Below are 26541 nucleotides of genomic sequence, written 5' to 3'. Positions count from 1 at the left end.
CCTTGGTGGTACTGTGACTTTGTGGTTTGTGAAGATTGGAGCTGTGCCAATGATGTATTTGTGCCTTGTTGGGAGTAGAGGCTGTTTGCATAGGGAACCCTAAGCCAGAAGTAGATTGCTGAAGGAAATACAAATTCAGCTTTGAGTAAGCAGGAAAGGAATGGGAGAAAAAGTCACTGTAGGAAATGGAGAACTCAAAGTGCTGGAAAGCCTGAAATCACTTTCAGGGATAAGAATATCTCCAGACAAAAAAATACTCCTTCTTAGCAGGCTTTGAGTTTAGGGCAAAACGGAATAGTGACGCAGATTAATTCCTGAAATCTGGCAACACTTTGGAATTTGAAGGTCTCAGAATCACTGGGACTTTACAAATGTAGTAACTTCTTATGCATGATAACATATGGGAGACCTTCAAAATACTTCAACAGTTACTCCTTGAAACTTTGACGTTCTTCTCCTTACATAATTTCATATTATTACCCAAATACGTGTGCTATGTCTGATGGGAATGCTGTATGTAATAAAGTTACATGAGACTAGATGTCAATAGCGATAATACTCCTATATGTAAGCAATGAAGTCTCTTAATATAGACTTCTGCTGCTACATCAATTGTTTGGACAATACTGTGCTGATTCCTGGTTTTGTTCATTGCTCAGGTCTTACCCCAGGGTGCCTGAGAACTCTGCAGATTTTTGGCTTTAATAAAGGAGGTCATAATCATAGAATCATAGAATGGTTTGGGTTGTAATGTTTGAATATGTTTTATTTTGTTGTGAAAAATATTATGTCGAGCTGTTATGAACCTAGATACACCACCCTTCGTATGGGACTGCATTGTGAATCATGGGGAAAACTTAATTCTGTAACAAGTTTTCAGCAACTGACAACAATAAGAGGTACAATGTGCTGTGTTCTTGAGAGTTTTTCAGCTGCCTTAGCTATAAAAAAGGCCAGAGCTCCTACAGAGGAGGCATGCAAGAAGTAATGTGTCTTCTATTCATGCCTTCTCAAACATCATAAACTATGAACACAGTCCTGATTCAGGGTACATTCTTAGAAGAAATACTTTCCAGGCCATACAGAAGGCTAAAATTCATATGTTTCTTTCATTGTATCTCTTCTATCTATTTTTATGTATGCTGCATTATCTTGCCTTGCTTTTCCATCACTGAACTTATTTCTGCTCTTACTCCTCAGCTTCCTGGCTGCTTACATTCCAGTTTAGCAAAGGTGCCCTTTTCCAGAAAAAAACAAAGTAATTTGCTTTAATCTTAATGTTACTGGTTTTGGAACCCAAACCAGATCTTACTTGTGATCTAACCCCTTACCTGCTCTGTTCTCTTCTCCTGAGAGAGAAGCATTGACACCCATCTCCTGTGGAGCCTTTGAATATATTCAGGTTAACTTCTGGAGGAGAAGAAAGTAAATCTTCAACTACCAATTTTTGTGGAAATGTTGTTTGACACATGTCTATTTCTAAAAGGTTGTTTGCTATGCAGTCTTGCTCCCTTTTTGAAAACCTCTAGGACCCCTGCCTGAGTATCCCTCCAGCAGCTCTGTTAGAGGGAGGTTCAGGACAGAAGATATAGCTGGAAGGCATATTTATTCCCAATACCAGTGAAATCAGTAAGGTATATTGAACTAGTGTGCTGAAAGAATTTCATTTTATGCTCTGCTGTAACAGAAAGCAGCATTTGAAGAGGATGCTCAAGACTATAAAAGAGAAAATTAAATAAAACTATTTTTTACATATAGTGGTCTACAAAATGAAGCAAATCAGTAAGTGTAGCCATTATTGTTTTCAATTGGTATTATACTTGAGTAAAAAACCTGAAACCCTGCATCAGTCTTATAATAAAAGCAGTATAATGTGCAGAGATATTAAAAAAGTGATTGAGTCATTCAGTATGCTCGTAAAGGTAGGTATAGTGAAACTAATACAATATTACTGCATATTGTGTCATCTAAGAGACTCAAAGCCCTCATCTAAGTCTTTACCTTTGATTTGTCCTTCCAAGCACAGTGTTATCATGTATCCATGAAAATAACAGAAAAAACGAATACGGAAAAAAAAATCAATTTCTGAAAAAAGGTTTATTTTCAATCACTCTTTGGGGCATGGAACTTTACTGGTTCCAAGGGTTCTTTCCTAGGGTCTTCCATAATATCATATTCAACTTTGGCACTTAACAAATTCAGGCAGTTAGTTGTAATAGAAACAATAAACCTGAGAAACAGCATAATTCTAGAATAAAAGTTTAGGAGTAGCTTCTGTTGATTTCTTCGTGATCTTAGGAAAGTTGCTTTCAGCCTCCGATTATGCATCTGTGAAATGGGTTTTACAGTTAATTTCACTAGGATGGGGTTTTATTACTGCTTGTAAAGTGGTTTGATAGTCTCTGCCATATAATACATTCTAAGTGGCAGGGTGTTGCTCTTGGGCTAGAAAGTAGAATAAATATACTTAGAACATACCTCAGTAAAATTTACAATTTATTAAATTGTCTTCTTATGCTGAAAATATTTCCTTTCTTCCTCTCTCCTAGACAACTGCATAGAACACAAAAAATGTTTGTGTCTTATTGTTCTATCAGGCATTATTGAACTATAAAAAATGTTCTTGTCATCTCACACTTCTTAACAGATTATGAAAGAAAAATGACTCAAACTTGTTCAGACTGTCAAGTTCTTGCCAAATGGAAGCTAATGAATCACCCTGGCACTGGTAAATAGCCAAAACTAGATCATATGAAGGTTATAAATAGTGTTAAGGACATTGTTGCCAAATATATATATATACACACACACCCACACCCCCCCCCCCATGAAAGTACTGTTGTTGTTGTTTTATTTCCATGAAGTTTTTCATGAAATCCTAACCAGCATAGTAGTATGACACTCCTATTTTTATTTCAATTCTACTTTAACAACGTAAATATAAATTGAAGCCTTAGAAGTGTGAATCATGCCTACTGCTTATTGATTTTGATATACACACTAGACAGAATGAGCCTGCTGTCTGAGAAATAACTGAAACCGAAACTGGCATTATATTATTGTGGGGATTGAGTAAAAAGAGTTGAGAAGAAACTGTTTAGTTCTAGTGTGTGCTTTCTGCCCAGCGGGGTCCCAGGTATTGCACTACATGTACTCTGATCTGAAGTGTGTCCACTTTTACCCTTTTTTTTTTTTTTTTAACCATGAATGAGCAGCTACTTAGACTTAGTGTCATTAACAAATAATAAACTCCATCACTCTTCTGCTATAGGATCCTGTATTCATAAGTGTGGTAATTTTCTTCTTGCAACTGTCATCTAGACTGGTCATGTACTATAGTGAATGAAATAAAACGTTACAAAAGCTAATATACCGTGCAAGTTGTCCAGCTAAGAAACCATTTAAAATATGTCTTATTGTTTACTCCTCACTGAATATGTATAAAAAATGTTTATAACAATATATATTTTTTATTTAAATGTTGGCAACATCAAAATATCTACATTAAGTTAGCTAGAAAAATATAAAGGTTGATTGAGATTTATATGGGGGATGTTTCCATGTTAGAGAAACATTTCTTTTGTTAAGAGACCATTTGTATTCATGAGAACTGAAGATTAAGAAGGAATAAGATTTGTTTCTGTGCAGACTTGCTAATTAATGTTGGTTTAGCTCTCCCAAATGGTAGGATGTGTAAGTATTTAAAATGTTGATGCAGACAAATTTTGAGACAAATTAGAGTCTGGTATTTGGCCCTGTATATAGCTTCATACTTCTCTGTCATATCCTAAAGTCATGTAGAATTCCTGGAGTCTCCAATGCTAAATTTTATCAGAGTAAAGATAACAAAATCCATTTATCTGCAGAAAGGGAGATTTTACAAGAAGCACTTACTGACAAATAGCGCCTGTATTTTTTTTTTTCTTGAGCAGGTAAAGGAGGGAGGACCTTAAGGGGAACAAATTACTTTCAGAGGTGCTCTTTAGAATACTCCTGGCCACTGAGCAGACTGCCTTACTTGACGCTTAAGAAGGCTAACATTATGATAAGTAGGTGCTTTGTAGTTTTTCAGTATTTTTACATTGAAATTTATAGAGCCACTGAAATTCCAATTTGCAATAGTCTTTCCCTCAGAGAATGCATATTGTTGAATCTCATGCCTTTAACAAAAATTACAGGGGAACTGAATCCTTAACACAAGCTTCCTTTGTACAAGTTGATATGCAGACATTGTGTTTACATATAGCTGGATTTTTTTTCCAAAACAATTACAACAGATGCCTTGATTCCTTTTTGTTGTAAAAATTCCTTTCTCTCATTGCACTGTTTTAGTTAGTGCAGGTTCTTTCTGGCTAAGCAACACACAGAAAAATCTTTGCTGTTTTCTTTTTCAAACAATATCTTCTTACATAAGAAAACAAAAGAAGGACACACTTTTTTCTTTCCTCCTGTAGTACTGTGTATTTAAAGAGATGAGTATAAAAATCAGATGGCATCCTAATGAAGGCCAAGAAATCTAGCTACACAATCTGAATTCTTCTCAGGATAGAGGCTCTTTAGAACAGCTCCCTGTGAGAAGCATACAAAGCTGACTGCAATGTTTTCAAGTTCAGAATGTATCTGCACAAAATAAAGGAAGTAAAAAATTGTATTCAACAAACCAGGAAGACAGAATATGTGGAAATCAAGTAGTGGCATCATATGGGGGAGTATTGCTGCTTCCTGCTGCAGACATTTTGATTGAAGCATGCTTGTGTAGTGGAATGAGACTCTAGCTTGCCCTTTAAATATTTGCAATATTTTAATTCTGATTTGCAATGAATAATATGACTAATCCACGCTCCTTCTCATTGCTTTATGATTACCACTTGCACTGCACATCTTGGCTGCTCTTAACACTTACAAGGCCCTGATATATAGCTAAACATTTCTGACTCCATCTGGTACAAAGAGAAGTGACACAGAAGTGGTCCCCAGCCAGTTTATTGCAATTTAATGTAAATCTGTTATAATGCAGCTGATGAAAAGTGCAGTAGCTTCCATGAATTCTGAAAGCTGTGATTGGGTTGTGGCTGCTGCACTGCCCTCTGAAGATTTGCCGGGTTTAATTTTACATTGCACAGCCATTAGCTGACTAAGATTCCTCACAGAATCGCATTGCCACAATACGTTACCTCTTCATCACCTTCTTCGCTTTCTCCTTACAGTGACTTCATTCACCCAAGTTTTCCACCTCAGTCCTTCGTTGCTTTTATTTTATAAATCACAGCCTCCTAATACATCAAAACAGATAGAGCCATGCAATCGACCCCCATAATGTACTGTTTTGTTAACTCTAGTGTGTGGGAATACAGTAATAGCTTCAAATTTGCTGTGTGCTCTTTGTGATTCTCGCTGTTTTCTGTGTCCAGAAACTGAAGCAAAGCATGGCAGCAGTGCCTACAGGCCTTGTGCATGGGCACATAGGCCTTGTGTGCTTGTGTTCAGTAAAACTTTGTCTACGTCTTTCCCAGTATGTTTGCTGTGTAAATCTTGTTGTTCCTTCTGCTCAATGTTTTGAATTTTAGTTTCTGCAGACTGTCAAATGAACCTTCAGGCAAAGAACAGATTCATCTTACATGGTTGCAATCAGAGCCCGCCTTTCACCCCTCCATCGCCATTGCAGCATGTGTGATCTTATTGCCATCATGTACAAAAGCTGTCTTAAACATGTACTCTGCTGGTTCCTGTTAGTTTGTGGTATTTGTAGACAGGAATTGGGGTGATCAGATTCTGCCATCCAGCATTAAGTGTTACTATATACTTATGTAGGCCCTTAGGCAAATAATTTTTTCCCCCCTCTATTTTCTGTATATATTATTGTTTAAAGGGATAGAATTACATTCAGTAGGGTGATTAAACTGTGGCAAATTAGGTAAAGCTAGAATGTAATTAAAGTACAGTAAAAACACATGTAAATAATCATTGTTCCATTCTCTCAGGGAAAATTTAAAAATAACCTTTACAATAGAGTATCATACCTAGAATCTTTACATATGCCAACTAACATGTTTTGTTCTTAACTAATTTGTCTAGAAGTAATTGACTACTGTATTTAAAAAATAGCTAAAAATGAGGGGAACATCATATTTCTTATAAGCTTTTTCTCCTGCAGACTGGGTAGTTACCCAGGGAAAAAGTTGGTATCGTTCTATGGTTACATTAACCAGTCCAACCAACTGGACAGGTTAGAAGTGGAAAGCAGAGGTCAATTAGATACAGGTTTCAGATCTGTTACATTATTAATAATGGAGGTCACCTTGTCCAAGACAATAATGCCTCACTTTGTAAATTCGTGAACCTGGAATAAGGCAGAACACTGTGCTGACATCACATTTATTCTAAAATATTTAAGGTTAGAGTATGAGTTCTGTTGCACAGGAATGATCTAAAATTAATGCACAATAAATACAATTTGTAGTGATCATCTTCACAATATTGTCTAGAGTCCTGATGATTTTCAATGGAGACTTCGGTGTGGATGTTTACATAAAAATCTTAATTCCAAATACAAATAAAATTTAAACCAGTTCTAAAAGAAACTCTCAAAACCTCTGAAATGCAAATTTATTGAAACAAAATGATCCAGTCACCTGTCTCCTTGTGCTCCTGCAGCAAGGTGACTACCATTGCACATGAAGCTTTCTAAAGTGGTTTTTCCTCATCCTACAATAGAAGATAGGCATTTTTTCTTAAAACCAATTCTTAATTTTAGTAATTTATTTTCTTTCGTCTTTTCATTACAGAGAAAGTCCATTGTTGCTGTGAGTTTCATTGCAGCATTCCTCTGTCTGATCATCGTTCGTCTCACAAATGAAGTAACTTTCCCTTTGATCCTAAATTGCTTTGGACAAACCAGTGTCAAATGGATACCATTTTCTAATGGCCAAAGGCAGCCCCTGAGAACTCATTATGGATATATAAATGTGAAAACACAAGAGGTAAGACCTGGTGTCAAGAGCACTGCAAAATGGACCCGTAGGCTTCTCTTTCTCTGATCCCGCATAACTGCTTTTCTACCAACCTGGCCAGTGTAAAAACTAAAGCAAGCAATGTTTCTGAGCAAAGTGTCTTTTAAATGTGTGCTACCATTTAAATGACCATTGAATGTTCTTAATTTCTGTCATGTCTGCAGTGGAGACAGCAGTGAACTGGCCTCAAAATCATGCTTGGTTGCAGTGAAAACTGATATTTATACAAGCAAGAGAATTTTTCAGATTAATTTCAAGCCTTCAGTCCCTTTAACTCAAAAGGAAATGTTCTTGTGTGTGGTTGTAATGTCCTAAAAATGTTTAATTTTGCCTGGGATACACAAAGAAGAAGTAGTTTATTTGTGTTTGTATGTGTACGGAAGAGGAAAAGGGAATGATTTGTGAAATGAACACATGTGGGTGTAGAAAAGTTACAGAACTAGAGGTTTACTGGATTTTTCTGAAACTATTACATAACACTTGGTAGCAAGTATTTTGTAAAACAGATACAGGCCAAAGCATTTTACAATACAGACTGGAAATACTTGCTGTGTGATAAAATTATATCTTACAGGGACTCCTGCTTTAAACTGTCTTAGTTGGCAAAATATCTAATGACATTGTTGGGTTTTGGTGGTGCTTTTTCCCCAGACTCTTCCTCTCTCTCTGTACTATTTATAACAGATGCAAACTCACAAAAGAAGCTAACATAAAAAAATTAACTCTTTCTAAAAGTTGTTTCTGATCAGTTATAGCACTGTCAGTCATAAGAAATGCTATCAGACTTCCACTTATTTTTCTTTGTAAAATTGCAATTATTATATGAATGAATAAAATTAATTCACATAACAGCTTTTATAGAGCATGAAAATACTTTACCACTTCATGATATTCAGTCCTGTAAGTGTGTTGGACAAGTTAGTTATTATTTTGCCTTTAGAGTGTTAAATATGAAAATCAGAATGAGAGAGGGTTACAGTTTTTAGGAGGCAGCTTCTTTTAAACTTGTCTATCTTTTAATTGTTGTCCATGTAAGATGCAGCACTGAGTATATTGGAGGCCAAAGTACGTTATCTACAGAGCAGAAAAAGGACAAGCACCCGAAAGGAAATCTGTTTGAGTCAGGGTGTGAATTCTAGTCCCAGTGAAATGAATGGGAGCTGCTCTTGAGTTCAACAGGGCTGAGACTCCATCCAGCATATCTTAAATACAGAAAGACCAGGAACCCACTGAAAATGAGAGGATAGTGTGTTCGGCATGTCCCTGGGTTATTGCCACAGCAGCAGGTGTGGAATCTGAATGAGGTAGAGCTGCCACGGTCACTTGATCACTATCAGTCTGAACTGATAACTGGAGAGGAGAGGAGCATGCTAATCCATTTTTATTCACCAGTGCCTTCATCAGAGGTTAGATGTAGCTTGTGGGAGCCTTAATTCATTCTTAAATTTGATAACACGCTTGGAAGTTCTAATAGTAAATGGAAATGAATGTCCTGAAAGTTGGTGACCAGTATCGATTAGTAAGACATTTGTCTCAATTTAGCTTAGGTCATGAAGGACTCCTTAAACTTAGTAATTTTAATTGTTTTCCCCCTTGTATTTGCAAATTACATTAATATTTGCTAATTAAAATTATAATGAAGAAACTGAACATGCCTTGCTAATTGTGAATGCACTATCTTCTGACTTAATTATTCCCTGTGCAAGGGAAGTTTTATCGTGCTGCCCATGTGAAAAGTTTTTACATGGCTTATGTTCCAAACTCACACTCATAGCTTTCTCAGACTACAATTTTTATGACACGGATTGCTTTATAAAATATGCATTTGTATACTATTTGTATTAAAATAGCCAGCAATTCTCAATTGTTCATAGAGATTAAAACTACAGGTCTCTCATTTCTGAATTTCTGTTCATTTCATGCAATTGAGATATTCTTTTCTAGTTTTTTATGCTGCTATGGTATGTCAGATAAGTAGAAGGTCCAGGCTGTGAGTGCAGCTAATGCCCTAAACAAATGTGACCAAGGTTTTTGCAAAATGGGACACATGCCATCTCATCAATGGGCAAGGACCAAAAGGTGAGGAAACTATACCATAATGAATTATCAGAAAATTATGTGATGGAAGGGAAGATAGGAGAGAAGGCTTTTAAAGACATGATTTTGGCTTTCTCTTTTCTCTTTTGTTGAGAAACCATGCACACCTGCTGAATGTGTTCATAGTCTTCTAGGGTGTCCTTTGAAGCCTGTCACCCCACTGGGTCCTACGTGTCTCCTGCTGTTCAATAGCACTCCCTCTTATTCCTAAGCCACTTCCAACATCCTTCTCCTTTTCTGCACATTTGTTCTCTGTTCTCCTTTGCCTGTTCCTCTCAGGCTCCACTCTAAGCTGCATGCAACATGCCAGGGCTCTCTAATCCCAGCTTCTCAGTGTACTTAAATAGTACCTATACAAGGTCGACAAAACGGAGTGATTAGAGTAATTTACCACTGACCCAGTCAAGTCATGTGACCTGGCAGGGAAGCTAGAAAATCTGGATGAACTACAACTCTACCTTTCCTGTCCCTCCCTCACATACTTACTTTCTGAGGAAAAAGGGGGAAAAACCCCAAACCCCGAGACTTTAATTCACAGGAAAAAAAGTTGAAGTTAGGAGGAGCTGATTTCTTTTGGGGTAAGGCCGAGTGGGAGGAGACTTGAAAACCTTATGAGATGATGGAAAATCAGTTAATTGGTGGTTAGGGCTGAAGTGATCAATTATTTGTATTAAAGATGATCAGGAAATATGGTGATATGAACATCTGTGTTTATCTCAAATAGAAAACAGTGACATGTATATTATTAGGTATGATCAGAATAATGCAGTAAAGACATATTTCAAGGGTGTTGTGTACTTGACTCGACAGTATAATATTATGGAATTTTTATTATTAAAAAGTCTGAAAAAAATTTTAAGATTACTATAACTAGATTGTATGGGAGTATTTAATATAAAATGCAAAGAGAGACATAACTTAATCCCTAATTAAGGCTGTATATAATACAGGATTGTTGCTATGGTTTCCTTGACTTGTAGCTATAGCAACAGCTTTGGAAAAACTGACTTTATGTACAGTAAACATACTATATTTGAAATATAAATACATGTGAAGTGTTGTACTATACTGGCCTATTATGCCTACACACATTTTAGTTTGACTTCTGAGATATTTCTGAAATAGATGATTCTTCACCTAGAAAATTTGTATCCAGTGTCCACCCTCCCTCAAGAGAACAGGATCCCTTAGTAGTCCTCCACAATGTGAGCTTTTTTACCTTTTCAATGTCCACATCTGACGGGACTCCCTGAGATTTGCAAGAAACCATGGCTGCCTGTTTTGCAATATTGCTGTCTTGCTCAAGTACATGAATTTTGACCTTTCAGTGAAAAGGTGACCTTTCTGTCCCTTATTTCATCTACTTTGTACCTATGGATTTTTGGTGATAGGTCCCAAGAAATCCAACTTTAAGAAATGTCGCGCCTAAAATGTGTTACTTTTATCCTATTCCTGGTATTTTTTCATAGAAAATATTTCTTTGATACAACTCCACAGTGGCTACCTAATTGAAACCTATTGTCATTTGAGTAAACTCCATCCCCCACGCCAAGCTGATGTAATGATTCTTCTTGTGTATCAAAAATGGGCAAGCAGGTAAAAAGAAGCAGGCATAGAAAATATAACCTTTCTCCTTCTTTCGTACCACTCCTGCTCTACAAAGAGTTCTGGCAAAATTAATGAACATCATGTATTTAAATTGCAGCATTATGACATCAATTTAAAACCCATTAGCAGTTTGAAACTCGATGCTAGGCAAGTCTAATAGTGTTCTTGGATATTTGATTGTGCTTCCTGAAAGGTGAATATTGAATAGATTTTTACTCTTCCGTCAGTATTAAAATAATATAGCATTTTCTTACATACGTAAAATCTGAAATATAGCTGCAATAACACTTGAAACATAATTATAAGAAGTATATTCAAGTACTATACAAAGATTAAAACTGTTCTTGGAAAAGGGTAAGTTCTGAGATGACCTAAAATCCCTACATTAAACTGCAACTGTGAGATCTAATGGTTTCATCTAAAATGAATTCTGAGGGAGAGTAGAGCCTTTGTGTCATGAGCATTGAAGAATCTCACAGTGTAGTGATGAGCACTAGAAAAAAGGCACACGCATTGTAGCAGTTAAGATTTTTTTTTTTAAATCCTATTGTAACTGAAAAATTAAACATCAGTACTATGTTGATACTGAAGAAATAGATTTGGATCATATTATCACATACCATTTTGTCCCATAACCTGAACAAACTAGTATATAAGTGTTAATTGCTTGCCAGTTGTGGCACACACAGGCACATACATGTGTGAACATACAGCCTAAGTCTAGTTTCTTTTTTTTCTGTTTGCCAGAAGTTTTGTGGTAGAAGTCAGCTGAAATGAGTAGAGGTTTCCACAAATGAAATATCCCAGATACAAATAAAAATAGGAGGAGGCTACAGACCTTATACATATTTGTGTAGTCCTTTTTTTTTAACAGAATAAAATAATTGCATTAAAAAACAACAGCACTTGAAGTACACTGGAAAACAAAGACAACACGCAGAAATACAGGCTATGTGATGTGCTATCTGACCATAGGATAAGGCACATATCATTTCAACAATAGCAAAAGCATGGTTGTCAAACATGTTAGGAGTAATCACAGGAAGGACCCATATCAATCAGGAGAGACCATGTTCTTATAAAACTTGAATAACTAAATTAAAAAACACACAAAGAAAGCAAAGAATGTGATAGATGTTTTAATATTAGTTTCTTTCCAGATAATGGGAAGTAAGAAAAAATTAAAAAAGGACTGAAATTTTTATATGAAATACTAAAAATAAGTAAATCTAGTGATCAACCTGGGAAGGTTTAAGTTTTGCCTCTGTTAGTGATGGATGCAGAATGACACTTACTATGAAGAGAAACTTGAAGAATAGCACTGGGCTTCATGTCAAAACAGAAGGTACCAGGCTGTGAACTTGCATGGTGTACTCAGCTAACTCCAGAGATTGTTTCATACTCTTGCTGGGAAGAACTGGCTCCTAAAAAGCTACATAACCTGAACTCACTGTGACAGAAAGTTGCTTTAGTATTTAATTTCTGACAAATTCATGACTTCCATCCTGTCTTTTCCTTTGGGATCTTATTCGTTGTTACAGCTTAAGAATTCATAGGATATTTTGTTAAGAAAAGGTCATCTGTTTCATAGTCATTTATCATTTATATCCCTTCTAAGACACAATATCAGTTGCTCAGTTACATCATTTCAGCGTTACTAATCATGTAATAATAATGGAAGTAAAACTAAACATGCCACATATTCTTCTGGATATTTTTCTGCTTCTGCTATATACATTTTCAGGAACAACTTTTCTTAGAGGTATTACAGAAGGATTGGCTACATAACATTTTTAATGACAATCACATTGCTTGTTACACTTCTGAGAGAGATTTGTATGGTGGGTTGTTTGTTCCCATCCCCCCACCCCTCTGTGTTTGCTAACTATACCAGAGCTCCCACTCCTGTCTCTGGGAGCCATAGGCACAGACTTGAAAATAAAATTCCTGCCAAAGACTTTAATCGTGAAATGAGCAACTCCAGGAGCACATCTATATAAACAGACCTCACTATACAAATTATCACCAGAGTCCCCACTGCCCTCTTCCTCTTTCCAACCCCTTTTTTGCCTGGGAGAAGAGAGAACTGTCAGAATAAGCTGCAAGGTCCACTTGAAACCATTCAGGCTGTTATGAACCCACAGGAGAGAAGGGAGCACAGATGATATGTGTCCTCAGTAGAGTAAATCCTGCCAGCTCAGCCTTTTTCCTTCTGTGTATATGGAATTAGCTTAAATTTTTAAAGCTGCCACAACTCTGATGGTGTCTCATGGGGAAAAGTCAAGTACCAGGATAAATACATTTGAGTATTCTATAGAAAGGAATTAAATCTGCTCCACACAGAGCCTGAATGTGATGAGTCAAGTAGTGCTGCCTGTGTGGCAGCTCTGCTTTTAAAAAAAAAAAAAAAAGAGTAAGGGACTTGAGAAGAGATTACTATCAGCCAGTGAGCTGTGCCATCAAAAGTCAATCCCTAAAGAATCTGGGCTGGTAGAAATAAATGTCTACGATGCACAGTCATGGGCTGGATTGATCTGTTGAACGGAGCTTACAGGTTATACCGGAAAAGATGCCTGGTGTCATAGATTTGCTATCCACCTTGGTTATATGCAATTTCCAGAGATTTCTCCCACCTTCTTGGGGATTTTTTTACTGCTAGCGAAGAGGAGGTTTATATTAGATAATGTCAGACTCCGTACAAGAAGGTGCCAGTTGTGTTTTCCATGTGAGAAGTGTGAACAAAGCCTCTCCAAATGAGAGACATGACACTGAAAATTGACTTGAGACCATGCAGAAAACAGAGACAAACCTAAGTTTTGCAGTTAGCCAGCTTTATAAACAAACCCCTACCAGTAAAGTTTTGTTAAATGGCAGATGGACCCGACAAAGTGAATGGAGTATTCTTTGAACTGGTAAAGAAAAGAGCAGAGAGGTTTGGTGTAATAGCTTCTTGAATGAGACCAAACCACTGGGGAAGATAGGAAAGGTGGTCTCGCTAGTGTAATGAGCAGATGAGGATGAGGCTAGTGGTCAAGGAGAGGAAAGAGGAACTTACTGCTCTTACTCTGGATGAGAACTGAATTCTGTTACCATGATGTGATTTCAGCTTTTGTCAATAGTAGTTGCTAAATGAAGGATGGGCTGGTTTGCATTAACAGCAAGCAAGGTGTCTTCTTATTGTTCCATTTCATCAGCTGGGAGAACAGTGCCCTATCATTTACTCACTGAATATCCTCCCACTACTGCTGTTTAAAAATGAGGATGCCTCCATCATAAGAAGTTCAGTGTCACCCTTCTGAGTTTATACCTGGAGTCTACTTCTCATAGAGATTCAAGGTATCCTTTGCAGCAAAGTGTTGCTAGTTTTGGATGCAGTGATGACGACTACAGTACACTTTGTACTGGTGTATAGAGTACACCAGAGAGTAAAAAGGGCCAGTGAAAATGGAATTTTGCTCATATAATTATTCCTACACAAGGGGTGTCTGCTGGCTATGGCAATTGGCGATTTTAGCTCTTTGAGCTCAGCATAGCTATTCTGGCAGAGGTGTGCAGCACTGAGCTGACCCGAGGCTATTAATACTCCCCTGCAGGGAAGCAACGTGCCAGCCACACACAATCACACATACGTGCACGGGTGCGCACATAAACACAGCAGCTAGAACTTGCTCAAGAGACAGACTCCTAAAACTGACATGCCAATTATTGCCTAGTTTTAAAGCCATAGCTTTCTTCCTTGAAAGCCTTTGCTTTCCAAGTTTGCTCCCATGGCCATCTGTCATAGCCTGCGTTTGGCAGCTTCAGGTTCTGCTGCAAGGCTCTGTGGTTTGAATACATAGTTTTGTCTTTTTTATTGTTCTCTGAATTGGTGGAAAGTTTTTACCATGTGAGCCTTTTCTCTTAGGCTTTTTGTTAGATTAAAATGTGAACCTTAAATGCGTTTTTGAACTGTTAATCTGTGCTATCTGCTCGCAGATCGGGCTGGAGCAGGTGGACTGGTGTAACTGCTGTATAGAGAGAAATGAGCTCAGAGACCGTCTTAGAGCACATGCAGATTGCACCAACAATAATTGCTTTTCTTGGGATAGTCTCTCTTGTCTGGCTGAATACATTAATCCATACTACCAAATACGTGTTATTTGGTCTGTAAGAGAACCTGTACGACTGGCATATCAAAAACCTCGTACCCCTTACTGGCATTACTATGCTGGCACTGTGTGCATCTTAGAGCTCTACTTGATAGAGTTACAGTATCTGTAACAAGGAGCTACATTTTCTGTGTGAGTAGCTGTAAATCTTATCTACTCATTATAAATAATTTTTTCACTACTTCTAAACCAATAAGTGATATTACCACTAACAATGAAAAGTTCATGGTAAATTGTGTCCATGGGGCTGCACCTTAAAATGAAAACCAATTCAGTCTGGGGAGAGGTGGGGAGAAAATGAACTTCTGTGTTATTTGCAGTATTTCATTCCTCCATCTTTATTCTTCCTCTTCCACGTTTGATATATTTTTTATATTCAGCTAGTCAGAGATTACAGTAATCTGTTGTTTCCTGTCACTCAGAAAAGCAGTTGGCATGCCCATTAGATGAATAAATAGTGTTAAATGAAATTCCCAAGACAAGTGCAGAGAAATTACTTGAGTGATTTTGGGATTGTCCACTTAATAACAACAATTCATCCTCCATTTTTGTCCCCAACCCCAGGGATGCACATTACTGCTTTACCTTGTTCATACCAGTCAAGTCCTCTTTTCCGCAAGTAATACCATCATTTTTCGAAGTACAGCTTCTTGAATTTGTCTTTAAGAGTCTCTTCTAGTTAGGACTCAGAGTTTTGGATTTTAAATTGATGGAAATGCCACAGGACTTGGATCAGTATTTCTCCAGGGGTTGGAACCTGCTTGTTCCAGTTAGGGGCTGCAAAGAATGCTCAAGGGCCTGTATTAATATTACACCAGCCAAAGTGCAAGTTGGTTTGGGTTGATTTCCCTGGTTTTAGTTCAGTGATGCTAACCACCCTCCCTCCCTTCTGCCTTTTTGAGTATTGGTGCCTAGGATTCATGTTTGTAAAGAGAAAATGTAATTTCTGGAGTACATCAGGTTGAAAAAGAATTTTTCTAAGCTTTTCTTCATGTGCCTTCAGATTCCTGTGAAATGCCTGACTGCATGCACATACGTCACCTCAAAGCAGTTCCAGGGCAGTACACTGAAAGCTTAGATCAGCACTGGCAAATATCCTACAATAGAAATTAAACACCAAGGTGAAGGATAAATTTTGGCCTTTAGGTAAAAACAATAATCCTGTATTTGATGACATACAGTATATTATGGAATTGATCAATGACTGACAATTTTGTTCTCAGGTGTTTTTTATGTAATTAATTTTATTGATTTATTAACATTTTCTAGCTTACAATACAGTTTCTCATGTCACCTTATTTCTAGCATGTAAAAGATTTGTAATGTCTATCCTATTTCCTGCTAGCTCTTCCTTTTTATATCCAGTGCATGTTGTCCAAAACTGCTGATTTCTTTCTTCAGCCTCTGTCTTCTCTGACTTGGCTTGCCCTTCACTGTCCAAAATTTCTTTCACTAGACCATCAGATTGCCTCTTCTCCAAAAATATACTACCATGTAGGACAGCTTCGAAGGCATAGCTTGGAGATTTAGGAGGTGAAAGGCTGTTCTTAAGCCAGCTACTGCTGCATTCTGCACAAGGTTTGGTTCCTGAATGGATTCAAGATGTAGCCCCAAGATGAATGCATTATATTGAGCCAGTCTTCAAGTGACAGGCTTTGGAAAAGCAACTGGGAATAGATTTCAAACCAGAAGAACCTATGGCAAAATTGTGTTTCAGGTCAGAGCTCATGTACATTTTTAAGTTTCTTTCTGATGTCCTTTACAAGCAGAACTTCTTTCTCAATTGAGTGAGTCCCTAAAAAGTTTATTTGCAGCCATGCCAGTATCTCCCAAAGGCTGAGTACAGGCACTTTTCAGTGTTTCTGAGGCTAAACAGGCTCTCTAGTTAGAAGCCAGAGAAATGTAATTTTCTCAAGTACATAGTAGATGGTGGTTCTCCATTAATCCTCTCAATGGCAGACCTTCAGGGAGTCCCACAATAGAGTGCCCTGGAGGCACTCTTCACTGCTTCAGATTCATCATGTTTGCAAAGGGTTCATGTTTATAAAGAGCAATTAACATTTTTGGATCAAGTCAGTTCTGGTCATATTCAAAAAGTAAAATGGGGGCAGTCAGATTGACTGTCATAAAATGATTGGGGATCTACTGTCCCTGATAGATTATCACTTTTTACCCTTGTATTACAGCCAGAACTTTATTGTCAGAACAACAAAAATAATGTTTGCACTACACTAATGCTTTACTTTGATTGACAAAGGACGAGGCAATCCAGGTACTGTGACAGCAGTGTTGGCACATATTGTATAATGATATATAACAACTTCCATAGACTGCCATTAATTTCTGCATGAATTCTGTTGCTCTTTGGTAAGCATGTGTAACTTCTAATAAATTATTTTGGAGCTGAGCACAAGAATCAAGGAGAAATGGACTTTTGTAGGTATGGAGGCTGGTGATAACTGAAACTGAGAAGGCAGAACTGACAAATAATTGTAGATGAGAAGTCATTTTCAAGCAATGGATGGGGGTGATATTGTTTCCTGTTTAAAATGAGTTGCCACCTCTGCTGGCCACAACGCGAGGTAAATTCTGTCGTGAAATTTAAAACATTTGTTATGTTCAGGCTGCTGATAATCACATAGGAACCAGCATTGTGGAGCTCTTTCCACTTGCTCTTAAATGGCTTGCTCCCATTCTGGTGGATGTTATCCACTCTTCATTTCCTGGGGAAGAAATGGCCTTCTGTGAGGTCGTTTATCTGAATAGCGCAGAAATCATTTTCTGCAAACCTAACTATTATCATAACAGAATTCTTAGAAAAAAATTGCAGTGACACTCTGAGGTTTCTGAGATTAGTGTCTTTCTTTAAGGCCTGTATTTCCTCTGGTATTACTTCCAGTCCTGTTCACTGAAACTACAGTGCATGTCTACCACGAATAGCGTGAATAATGCATATATTTTTCTGCTAGTTTCAGTGTGTGCTAAATAGTTGCATATGCAAAAAATAAAAATAAAATCTAGAGCTGAAAAAAACCAATTGGCTGCTTATCTCCCTGCAAGTATGTGATTGACCCATATTCCACATTAACTCAGGTTTTAACCTGTCTGCTTTTATATTTACAATTCTTGGGCCTTTGCCCACATCCCTTGGAAGATCATGTGGTGGACTAATAATTCACCACTTCAGTTTTTCCTCAGACTGAGATCTGGAAAATATTACAGCTGTTTATATCTCTTTATTTCCTGCTTCTTTAAAGATCTTAAATATTTCCACTTCTCATTGTCTTCTTTCTTCCAGTGTATACAGACACTTGCAGTTCCACCTCTATCGAATCATAGAATCGTTTAGGTTGGAAGAGACCTTTAAGATCATCAAGTCCAACCGTAAACCTAACCCTGCTAAGCCCACCACTAAACCATGTCCCTAAGCGCCACATCCACATGTCTTTCTTTTAAATACCTCCAGGGATGGTGACTCACTTCCCTGGGCAGCCTGTTCCAGTGTCTGACAACCCTTTCAGTGAAGAAGTTTTTCCCAATATCCAGTCTAAATCTCTCCTGGCGCAACTTGAGGCCATTTCCTCTTGTCCTATGACTTGTCACTTGGGAGAAGAGACCAGCACCCACCTCTCTGCAACCTCCTTTCAGGTAGCTGTAGAGAGCAAATAAGGTCTCCCCTCAGCCTCCTCTTCTCCAGGCTGAACAACCCCAGCTCTCTCAACCGCTCCTCATAAGACTTGTGTTCCAGACCCCTCACCAGCTTCGTCGCCGTTCTCTGGACATGCTCCAGCACCTCCATGTCCTTCTTGTAGTGAGGGGCCCCAAACTGAACACAGGATTCGAGGTGCGGCCTCACCAGCACCGAGTACAGGGGCACGATCACCTCCCTACTCCTGCTGGCCACACTGTTTCTGATACAGGCCAGGATGCCGTTGGTCTTCTTGGCCACCTGGGCACACTGCTGGCTCGTATTCAGCCGGCTGTCAACCAGCACCCCCAGGTCCTTTTCTGCAGGGGAGCTTTCCGGTCACTCATCCCCAAGCCTATATCGTTCCATAGCGTTGTTGTGACCCAAGTGTAGGACTCAACATTTGGCCTTGTTGAACCTCATACAATTGGCCTGGGCCCATCGATCCAGCCTGTCCAGTTCCCTCTGAAAAGCCTTCCTACCCTCAAGCAGATCAACATTCCCACACAACTTGGTGTTGTCTGCAAACTTACTGAAGGTGCACTCGATCCCCTCATCCAGATAATTGATAAAGATATTAAACTAAACCGGTCCCAAAACTGAGCATATCACCATGTTATCAAGCAAAACTCTTCCTTGTTTTTCCTAATTCATCCATAGCAAAAGCCCACCCCCTCCTCACTTTTTACTGTCTGTTTCCTGGAATTCGGCATGGGATTCAACAGTAATGGAAGAGAGGAGATGACATAACATGTTACCTCTGCTTCTAGATATCAAATTACCTGGGATTTTTTTTTCCTAAAATATCTTGGGTGTTTTTTCATTAGATAAATCGCTTCATGGTTTCCCAAGATGATGCCCGGCTTGTTACTTTCCTTATACTTTTCTGCTCTTTCTGCAAATACCATTTATTTTCTCCTGAATATTGTTTGAAAGAAAAGGCAGATTTAATGAGGAAAAGATCACAAAGATGTGTGTTGTATGACGCCAATTACAAAAGGTTTAGAACTAAAATGCAAAGTGATTTTTTTGTTGTTGTTTGGTTTTGGGTTGTTTTTGTTTGTTTGTTTCAGTCCATGTGAGAAATCTTACAGTGGTTTGAGTTACTCTTGGAAATAGGATTTTTGGCCATCATTTTTTCCAGTCAGTCTGCAGTAGCGTTCTTGCAGTTTAAATGTGTTTGTTCATTAGAGGAACAGCTTTCGTAAGGGAATGTGCCAGAGCTGTTAAGAAATTAGTGGTTCATTTTACATTCAAAACACCTGATTTGTATATACATTTGTAATTCTTGTACATTCAGATTAATTGTCCAATTATCTAGGAAGTTGCATTGTGAATTCCTGAAAACCAGTCTTTTTATCAGTCTTTACTAAATGCAAAAATGCCCTTCACTCACTAAGCATGTCATTTTTCTTTGAAAAATCTAGTTTGTCTGACAAGATCTTTATAAACATAATTTTAGCAACTGCATATCACTAACAGGTATTTCTATTTTAGATGTGAGTAAGTAGATATTATTGCATACTATATTTTAAAATCTGTTTGAATTTTTAAATTGCCAGAGGATTCATGAATGTAGCATTTTTGTTTCTTTCCAATATGAGTATCTCTATATATAAACATTAGTTATTTCTGGATGCAATGAAGTATTTTTCTACCTAAGAATGTCCTAGATTTCTACTATTTTTTTGTATTTGAGATAGGATAATCTTTAAAAACTTATTTTTAAAGTCACTTTAAATCACTTTAAAAAGTGATTTCTACACAGAGGTGGTGTCTATTATTTAATGATCTAGAGGATTTTGGAGGGCAAATGTGTTTCTAGATTGCTTGTTTAGGTTTGCTCCCGGTGTCACTGTGAATGAAACCTTGGGTTCTTATGCTTTGTGGAACCTGTGTGTAGGTCTGCAACCCTCCCTTCCTGTTAAATGGATCTGGTGTTTTGTCAGGTTCACAGCCCAAATTCTGTCACCCTTTGCAAAGCACTGGTCACAGCTTCCTGCAATAGTTTAAGAGCAAAGGAGACCGAAACAAGGTGAAGAAACATCCACATATCAACAGCTGTTATACTCAGCCCTATGCTCAGTGGCATTTTGAAAACCCATGTTTTGCCCCATTGTAACTACACTGTTTATGGTAATCAGTAGTATTTGTGGCTGTAATATAAATTCTGCTGTGAAAGGATGCCCAGTTTCATTTTGCAGCAGAAAATGGACTTGACATGAGCTTTGGTCCATAGGTAATAGGTTCTTGAAGGCTCGGAGTGTTACTTTCAGCAAAATGCTGATCTGGCAAATTGGTACATTTAACAGTCATCCATGAATGCACCCTTTTGTGTAATATGCAGTTGATTGTAACAATTATGGATGCTATTTAATGGTGCCATCCTTAAACCTTCCAGTGTGATACTACCTAGAGAAGTTGTTCCTGATGAAATCATTATAGTGTTCTAGAAATGAAATAGGTTGCTACTGAAATTAGTCTCAAAATCGAATTGTAACTTCACTGTTGGGAACTTTTTCCCATGATGGATTTTAAGTATATGCTTATTTCTTGTTTTTATAGAAGCAGTGTTTTTATTTGTATGCTTAGTTTTATTTCACTCTCTGCTATGTAGATATTAGGTCTTGCTTCTCGTTTTCAGTTGCGATCAAAGATATCTTTAGTCCATTTTGCCTTTTATCTGATATTCTTCCATTCTTATTTCCCCTGTCACATGAATGAATAAAGCAACATACTTCCTTCCTTGCGAGGAAATCCTGCCTAGGATTTCTCAAATTAACACAATGAAGAGCCTTATTTTATCAATACCTGAAATAATGCAAGTCCTCTCAATTTCCTTTTGAGGGCTTCCTTGGAAAGAAAAACATGCTTTATAATTTCTTGCCTGCAAATCAATTCAGATTCCTTTTTTTTTTTTTTCCATCATATCTCTTGCTGTACCCAAAGGTTTCTGTATAGGCTGGTGATTCCCCCTCATCTTTGGTTCAGACTGTGCCTGATTAAAAAAAAAAAAAAAAGAAAAAAGAAAAGAAATCTTGCTTGATTGTAGTCCATGAAGAATAGGTGAAATTCTTGATCAGAATGGGAGATTTCTGCAAGTGCCCAAGTTCCCTGAGTGCAGTACACCATGCTTTCATGCCACCCTGTTACATTATCTCTGTATCATTACATGTTATTAAAGATGCGATGTTTCACCACTTTCAGAGCAACAGCCTGAGAGCCGTTGGTAGTTGTACCATTCTTTCTTTCTGCTCTTGGTCTTACAGTATAGATTGATCTGATGAAAGCTAAAAAATGCCCATGTCTGTTCATCAGATTCTCTCCCTGTCGTCACAAAGCCAGGACGCAGAGAGGGTAGATGGCCACCAACCACCACTTCTGTCACCAGCTGTAGAATAAACTTGACTGCTGGGCTCAGAGGAAAAGGTGCAGAAATAGCTTTTATTGCCCATACTCTTATGTTTCGTGCATTTTTCCCTCTTCCTAAAGCAGCAGACTGACTGAGTGATGCTAACTTAATTTGACACTTATTGCTGCAAATTTGCCTTCAGGAAACTGGAAATTCATGAATCCGTGTTTCTAAAAATTTACAAGTATATGCTACATCTATACAAAATCTACCATTGTGTATTTGGACTCGGTGCTCTTACTGTGCTTAGAAGTAGTCTACCCTTCCTCCTAAACAGAGAAAGCTTTGCAAAATAAGGAGGGCAATAGAGTTGACATGGTTTGGATAGTCCCATGGATTTCTATTATTTTGCTTAACAATTGCTTCCAGAGAATCTCAGATACCAGAAGCTATTTGTTAGGAGCAAATATTGTTAAGAACATTGTGCTTATGTCCTACTGTTGTGAAAATTGCCATGGGATTGTTACCTTTCACCCAGGTGGTCCCCACTGATGGGCAGAAATGACCTTGATTTAATGTCTCATCTGAAGGCAGGCAGTTCTAACTGTGCAGTGACATCCCCCAAACGCTCTGTTGCAGCGTCAGCATTGGATACAAGCCCATGTCTCAGTCAGAGATGTGCATCTCTGACCTTCTAGTGTAGAGGCAATAGTGCTGCCAGCTGTGTTATGCTGACAGGCAAAGGACTTGTTTCTGAAATCCAGAAGTAAAGAAATGGAGCTAAACACAACACAGACTTCTACTGTTGAAAAAAATGTGGCAGTAAACCCCGGACAATCTTACCTTCAGTTTCCAAATTATTTTGTTTTCCAGGTTGCTGGGAGTAATTTGCTTCATTAATGCAGTTCTGCAGCATGATCTATTTAAATTTTATCCCAGAACGAGTTCTTTTAGCTGAATAAAAGCTTTTTGAAAAACCTGATTTATGTCACAGTCACAGCATTAAATAGAGCAATGCTGGTTCAGTGGCAAAGTGGTGGGGTCAAGGTCTGTGGTCTGCATTTTCTAAGTGCTGTGAATGGATTTGCATGCACACAGCTTACATTAGCACTGACACAGTTCGTACATGTGGCCCCTGTGCAGTACTTTGGGAATGTAGCCCTTAATAGAGAAGATATTTACAGCACTGAAGCTCATGTTGGGAAATATGAACAGCTGTGCTCCAAACAGAAAACACACATCTGAAGTAAGACAAGCATACTGAAAATTATGTCCTGGCAGTTAACATTTTTATTTGTACATGCTGCTGTGCAAAACTGAAAGGAAATATCATTCTTTCAGGATTAATATGTTTTGCAGAGCTAATAGGCAAAAAACCCCTGTCATCAGAAAAGATTTTTGCTGATTATATTTTTTTTTTGCTGCAGTTCCTGTAGTGTTGGTACAAAAGAAATATAATTAATAAGTAAAAGCTATGTCACTCTGCTAATTATGTTTTACTAGCAGTGAGATGACCTCTTTATACTTCTGAATAGTCAGTTGAAATCTTTCCTCTAGAACATATATTTACATAGATTTTTAGATTTTACTATTTTATTTTTTCAGTTCTAGTATCTGAGCACCTGCTGTGCACAGGAAGTGAGCACCTGAGAAATGCTTTATCCATCATTCCATTGTAGGATCCTTGCATTTGCTTGCATCATGTCTAGAGTTGACCGGTAGCTAAATCCACATCAAGTTAAGAGGACTTTGCAAAAAGAAATTTTAGTTCACTTTAAATTTGACTGATGGAGTGCATGCCTGTGCCTCAGGTTTTCCCTGATGTGCTTCCCTGGAACTGATCTGCCTGTTTGTTCTCCAGTCCCTCAGTCCCTGCAGGGTGATGCCTGGAAGGTTGGAGGCGTAACTCCACTGATCTTCATGTGCAGGAAGCAAATGGGGCTTTTGCAGGATACATGATAATTCTCTAGATGGACCATGCTAAATACTTCACCTTCACACAGTTTTACATGTGGAGAGGTTTGAGGTCGGGAGGGTTTGTTTCAGTAACAGTAATATAACAAGTCCATGCAGTTCTTTTTGAGACCAAGTATCAACCCCATTTTGCACATTGGGAAGGTGAGACCTTGAGGTTGTCGTTTACCTGATACCACAAAGCAGGTCAGTAGCAGGCCAGATCACAGCTCAGGCTTCCTGAGTCCAAGGCCACTGTTCTGACCTCTAGACTTTTATTTCGCTATGCTTGTGGGGCAGTGGGCTTGTATGTCCAGTGAATAATTTGTATTCCCGAAAGGAGAACAGGTGGGTAAAAGACACGAAAAGCAATTTAGAACATAGTCTTGTTAAATACCTCCTAATTAGTTTACATAATGAATTTTGCATTATGGCTGCCTGTTAGCCTCAAAATTTTGGATGCTTCTTTAATATGAATTTTTTATTTCTTAATGACATATTTGTTAGTCAGGGGAATATATATTATTTTCACTACAGCTGGTTGGAAAAATATTTTGCCAATAACAATCATGACGTTACAATTAAAAAAGAAAAATAGTGTGGCTACTGAAGTAGAGGGTGGTATTCTGCTACTGCCACTATTGCTATGTTACTTCAACTAACTGAAACCTGTGTGGTGGATAGGAAGGCCCTGCCATGGGCCACATAGGTGTACCTTTGAAGCTGACATAATACTAGTCGGGTTGCAAAGTCAAGGTTCAGAGACTGGGAAATGCCATGATTGAAATCACTTGTCTACTTTTGATTCAGACTTCTTTGATGTATTCATGGCTGTGCAGAGTGGGACAACTTCAGCCTCATTCATTGTCCAGATTTTACTATTTCTGGTGCCAGCTGGAAACATATGAAGAAGGTGGCCAGGACTGCTGCTTCATTTGCTGAAGAAATGGCAAGGTGTTGAGGAGTCAGGACGTTACAGGAATGGAAGGCAAGGCTGTCATGGTTAAGCATTAATGCTAGCTGCTAGATTCTATTCTTGCCTCTGTTACAGAATCTCTGTGTGATTCCAATCTAATCAAGCCATGTTTTTACTAATTGTGTGTTGTTTACTTTCTGAATACTTAGTTTGAGACCCTTGGGTCTGATTTATGAAGCACTGATGTTTCACAGAGATAGCTCAAGTCAATGAAAATTATTTGAATATGCAAATCGCCAAAGAATTCTAATTGCTCCAGGTTCTGTGTGTCAGTGAGTGTATGCTTCTTAATTTAATTTATAACTTTCACCTTAGTTTCTCAGACACCTTCTGCTGAAGAGGGCTAATGCAATCTTTTCCTGTCTCTCTTTAGAATGGTATTTGAGAAGTGAGGAGCTACTAGAATATAAGTACTGTATGACAGCCCAGGCAGAAATTAATAAGTCTCAGAGCAGGGTGTGAATAGTGCTCAATAAATGAGGCATGGGGACACATTGACTAATAACAAGAAAACAAAGGCATTGAGTAGCTGCTCATTATGTCAGTCGGTGCAGGCAGGGGTCCAGTGGAAAAAATAGTAGGTGGTCGGGTAATTAAAGACAGTATCATAATGCGTGCACACAAGGTTGCCCAATTAGGGCTGCACAGCAACCTTAATTCTGACACTTCCCTAAATTTTCAGTGCTTGATTTTACACATTTAATGTTCCCTAGCATATTTTTGGTGTATTTACATATATATGCTCCCCATTGCCTCCTTCATTGCCAAACTGTTAATTAGGTAGAACTACTGAGAAATGCAGTTAGTTGGATAAACAGGGGGTTGCAATGAACCTTGGATATCAAGCTGCAGAGCAAGAAACTTCAGGCTGTCAGAGCTTTGAAGGGTGTACATCAGTGATGATGAATTTGTTTTCTTTGTTTAATTATTTTTAAGTAGTTAGTTATGTTTTCAGTGCAGTCTCTTCTTACACACTATGTTACATTATTTCTAGTTCTGCTTCTACATTTATTCTTCACAGCTTGTTGATGATGATGTGGATGAAACATCATTTTAATGAGAATTGTGTTCCTAAGACTCTTCTCCCTTGAGTGTGAGCAGTCTTTAGCTATGGCCCTCATTTTAGAAGATAATTTTATTTCATCAATTTCTCCTTTTGGAAAAATATTATCTGGAGCCAGATATTTTGGTTCTAAAGTGCAGCTTTCTAATTGGCATTTTCTGCCTGTGTGTTTTGGAACTTTTCAGAATATCAGTGAAGAACAATAAGCATAAAATTGGAAAAATGGAGAGACTGGGACAGGAGAACGATGGACAGTAAAAGTCCAGAAAGTAAAGAAGGTTTATCCAGACTTTTTGTCTTGTGCATGCAAATAAATTGTTTCAATTCTTCAGTGATGCTGCTGTCCTGAGCTGTGCCTCTACAATTGCACTGTAAGTGGTCTACTTGAGGTAGGATGCCGTTATTCTGAAATACGCCCTCGCTTGAATACGAATATCGCCAAGGGTTGAGCAAGGGCTTTGTTCCCTATGTTTCCTGGTTGAGGTGAGATGCCTGGATGTCTAAATTGCTGTTGTCAGAGGCCAGATCCCCTTTACCTACCTGTCAGAGCAAAGGGGTGAAAGGGGGGATATTGGAATGTAAGGCCGTCTGAGTTAGAGTCACCTTTGCCAGCGTGCATTCCTAAAGGCACCTTCTTTGCTCCAGT

At 38.1% G+C, this 26541-nt stretch overlaps 1 protein-coding gene across 1 annotated transcript in view; it reads left to right on the top strand.

The window, feature by feature from the left end:
- Positions 1-26541, top strand: part of ST6GALNAC3 (ST6 N-acetylgalactosaminide alpha-2,6-sialyltransferase 3) — a 133497-nt gene that overhangs the window by 8693 nt on the left and 98263 nt on the right. Inside the window, exon 2 of the mRNA XM_059822174.1 lies at positions 6784-6980. Within this exon, the coding sequence (XP_059678157.1) occupies positions 6784-6980 (197 nt within the window). The remainder of the gene's footprint in view (positions 1-6783; positions 6981-26541) is intronic.

This window comes from Gavia stellata, chromosome 10 (genome assembly GCF_030936135.1).
Source record: "Gavia stellata isolate bGavSte3 chromosome 10, bGavSte3.hap2, whole genome shotgun sequence".
NCBI classification, from domain to species: Eukaryota; Metazoa; Chordata; class Aves; order Gaviiformes; family Gaviidae; genus Gavia; species Gavia stellata.
This window is presented reverse-complemented; position numbering and strand designations above follow the sequence as displayed.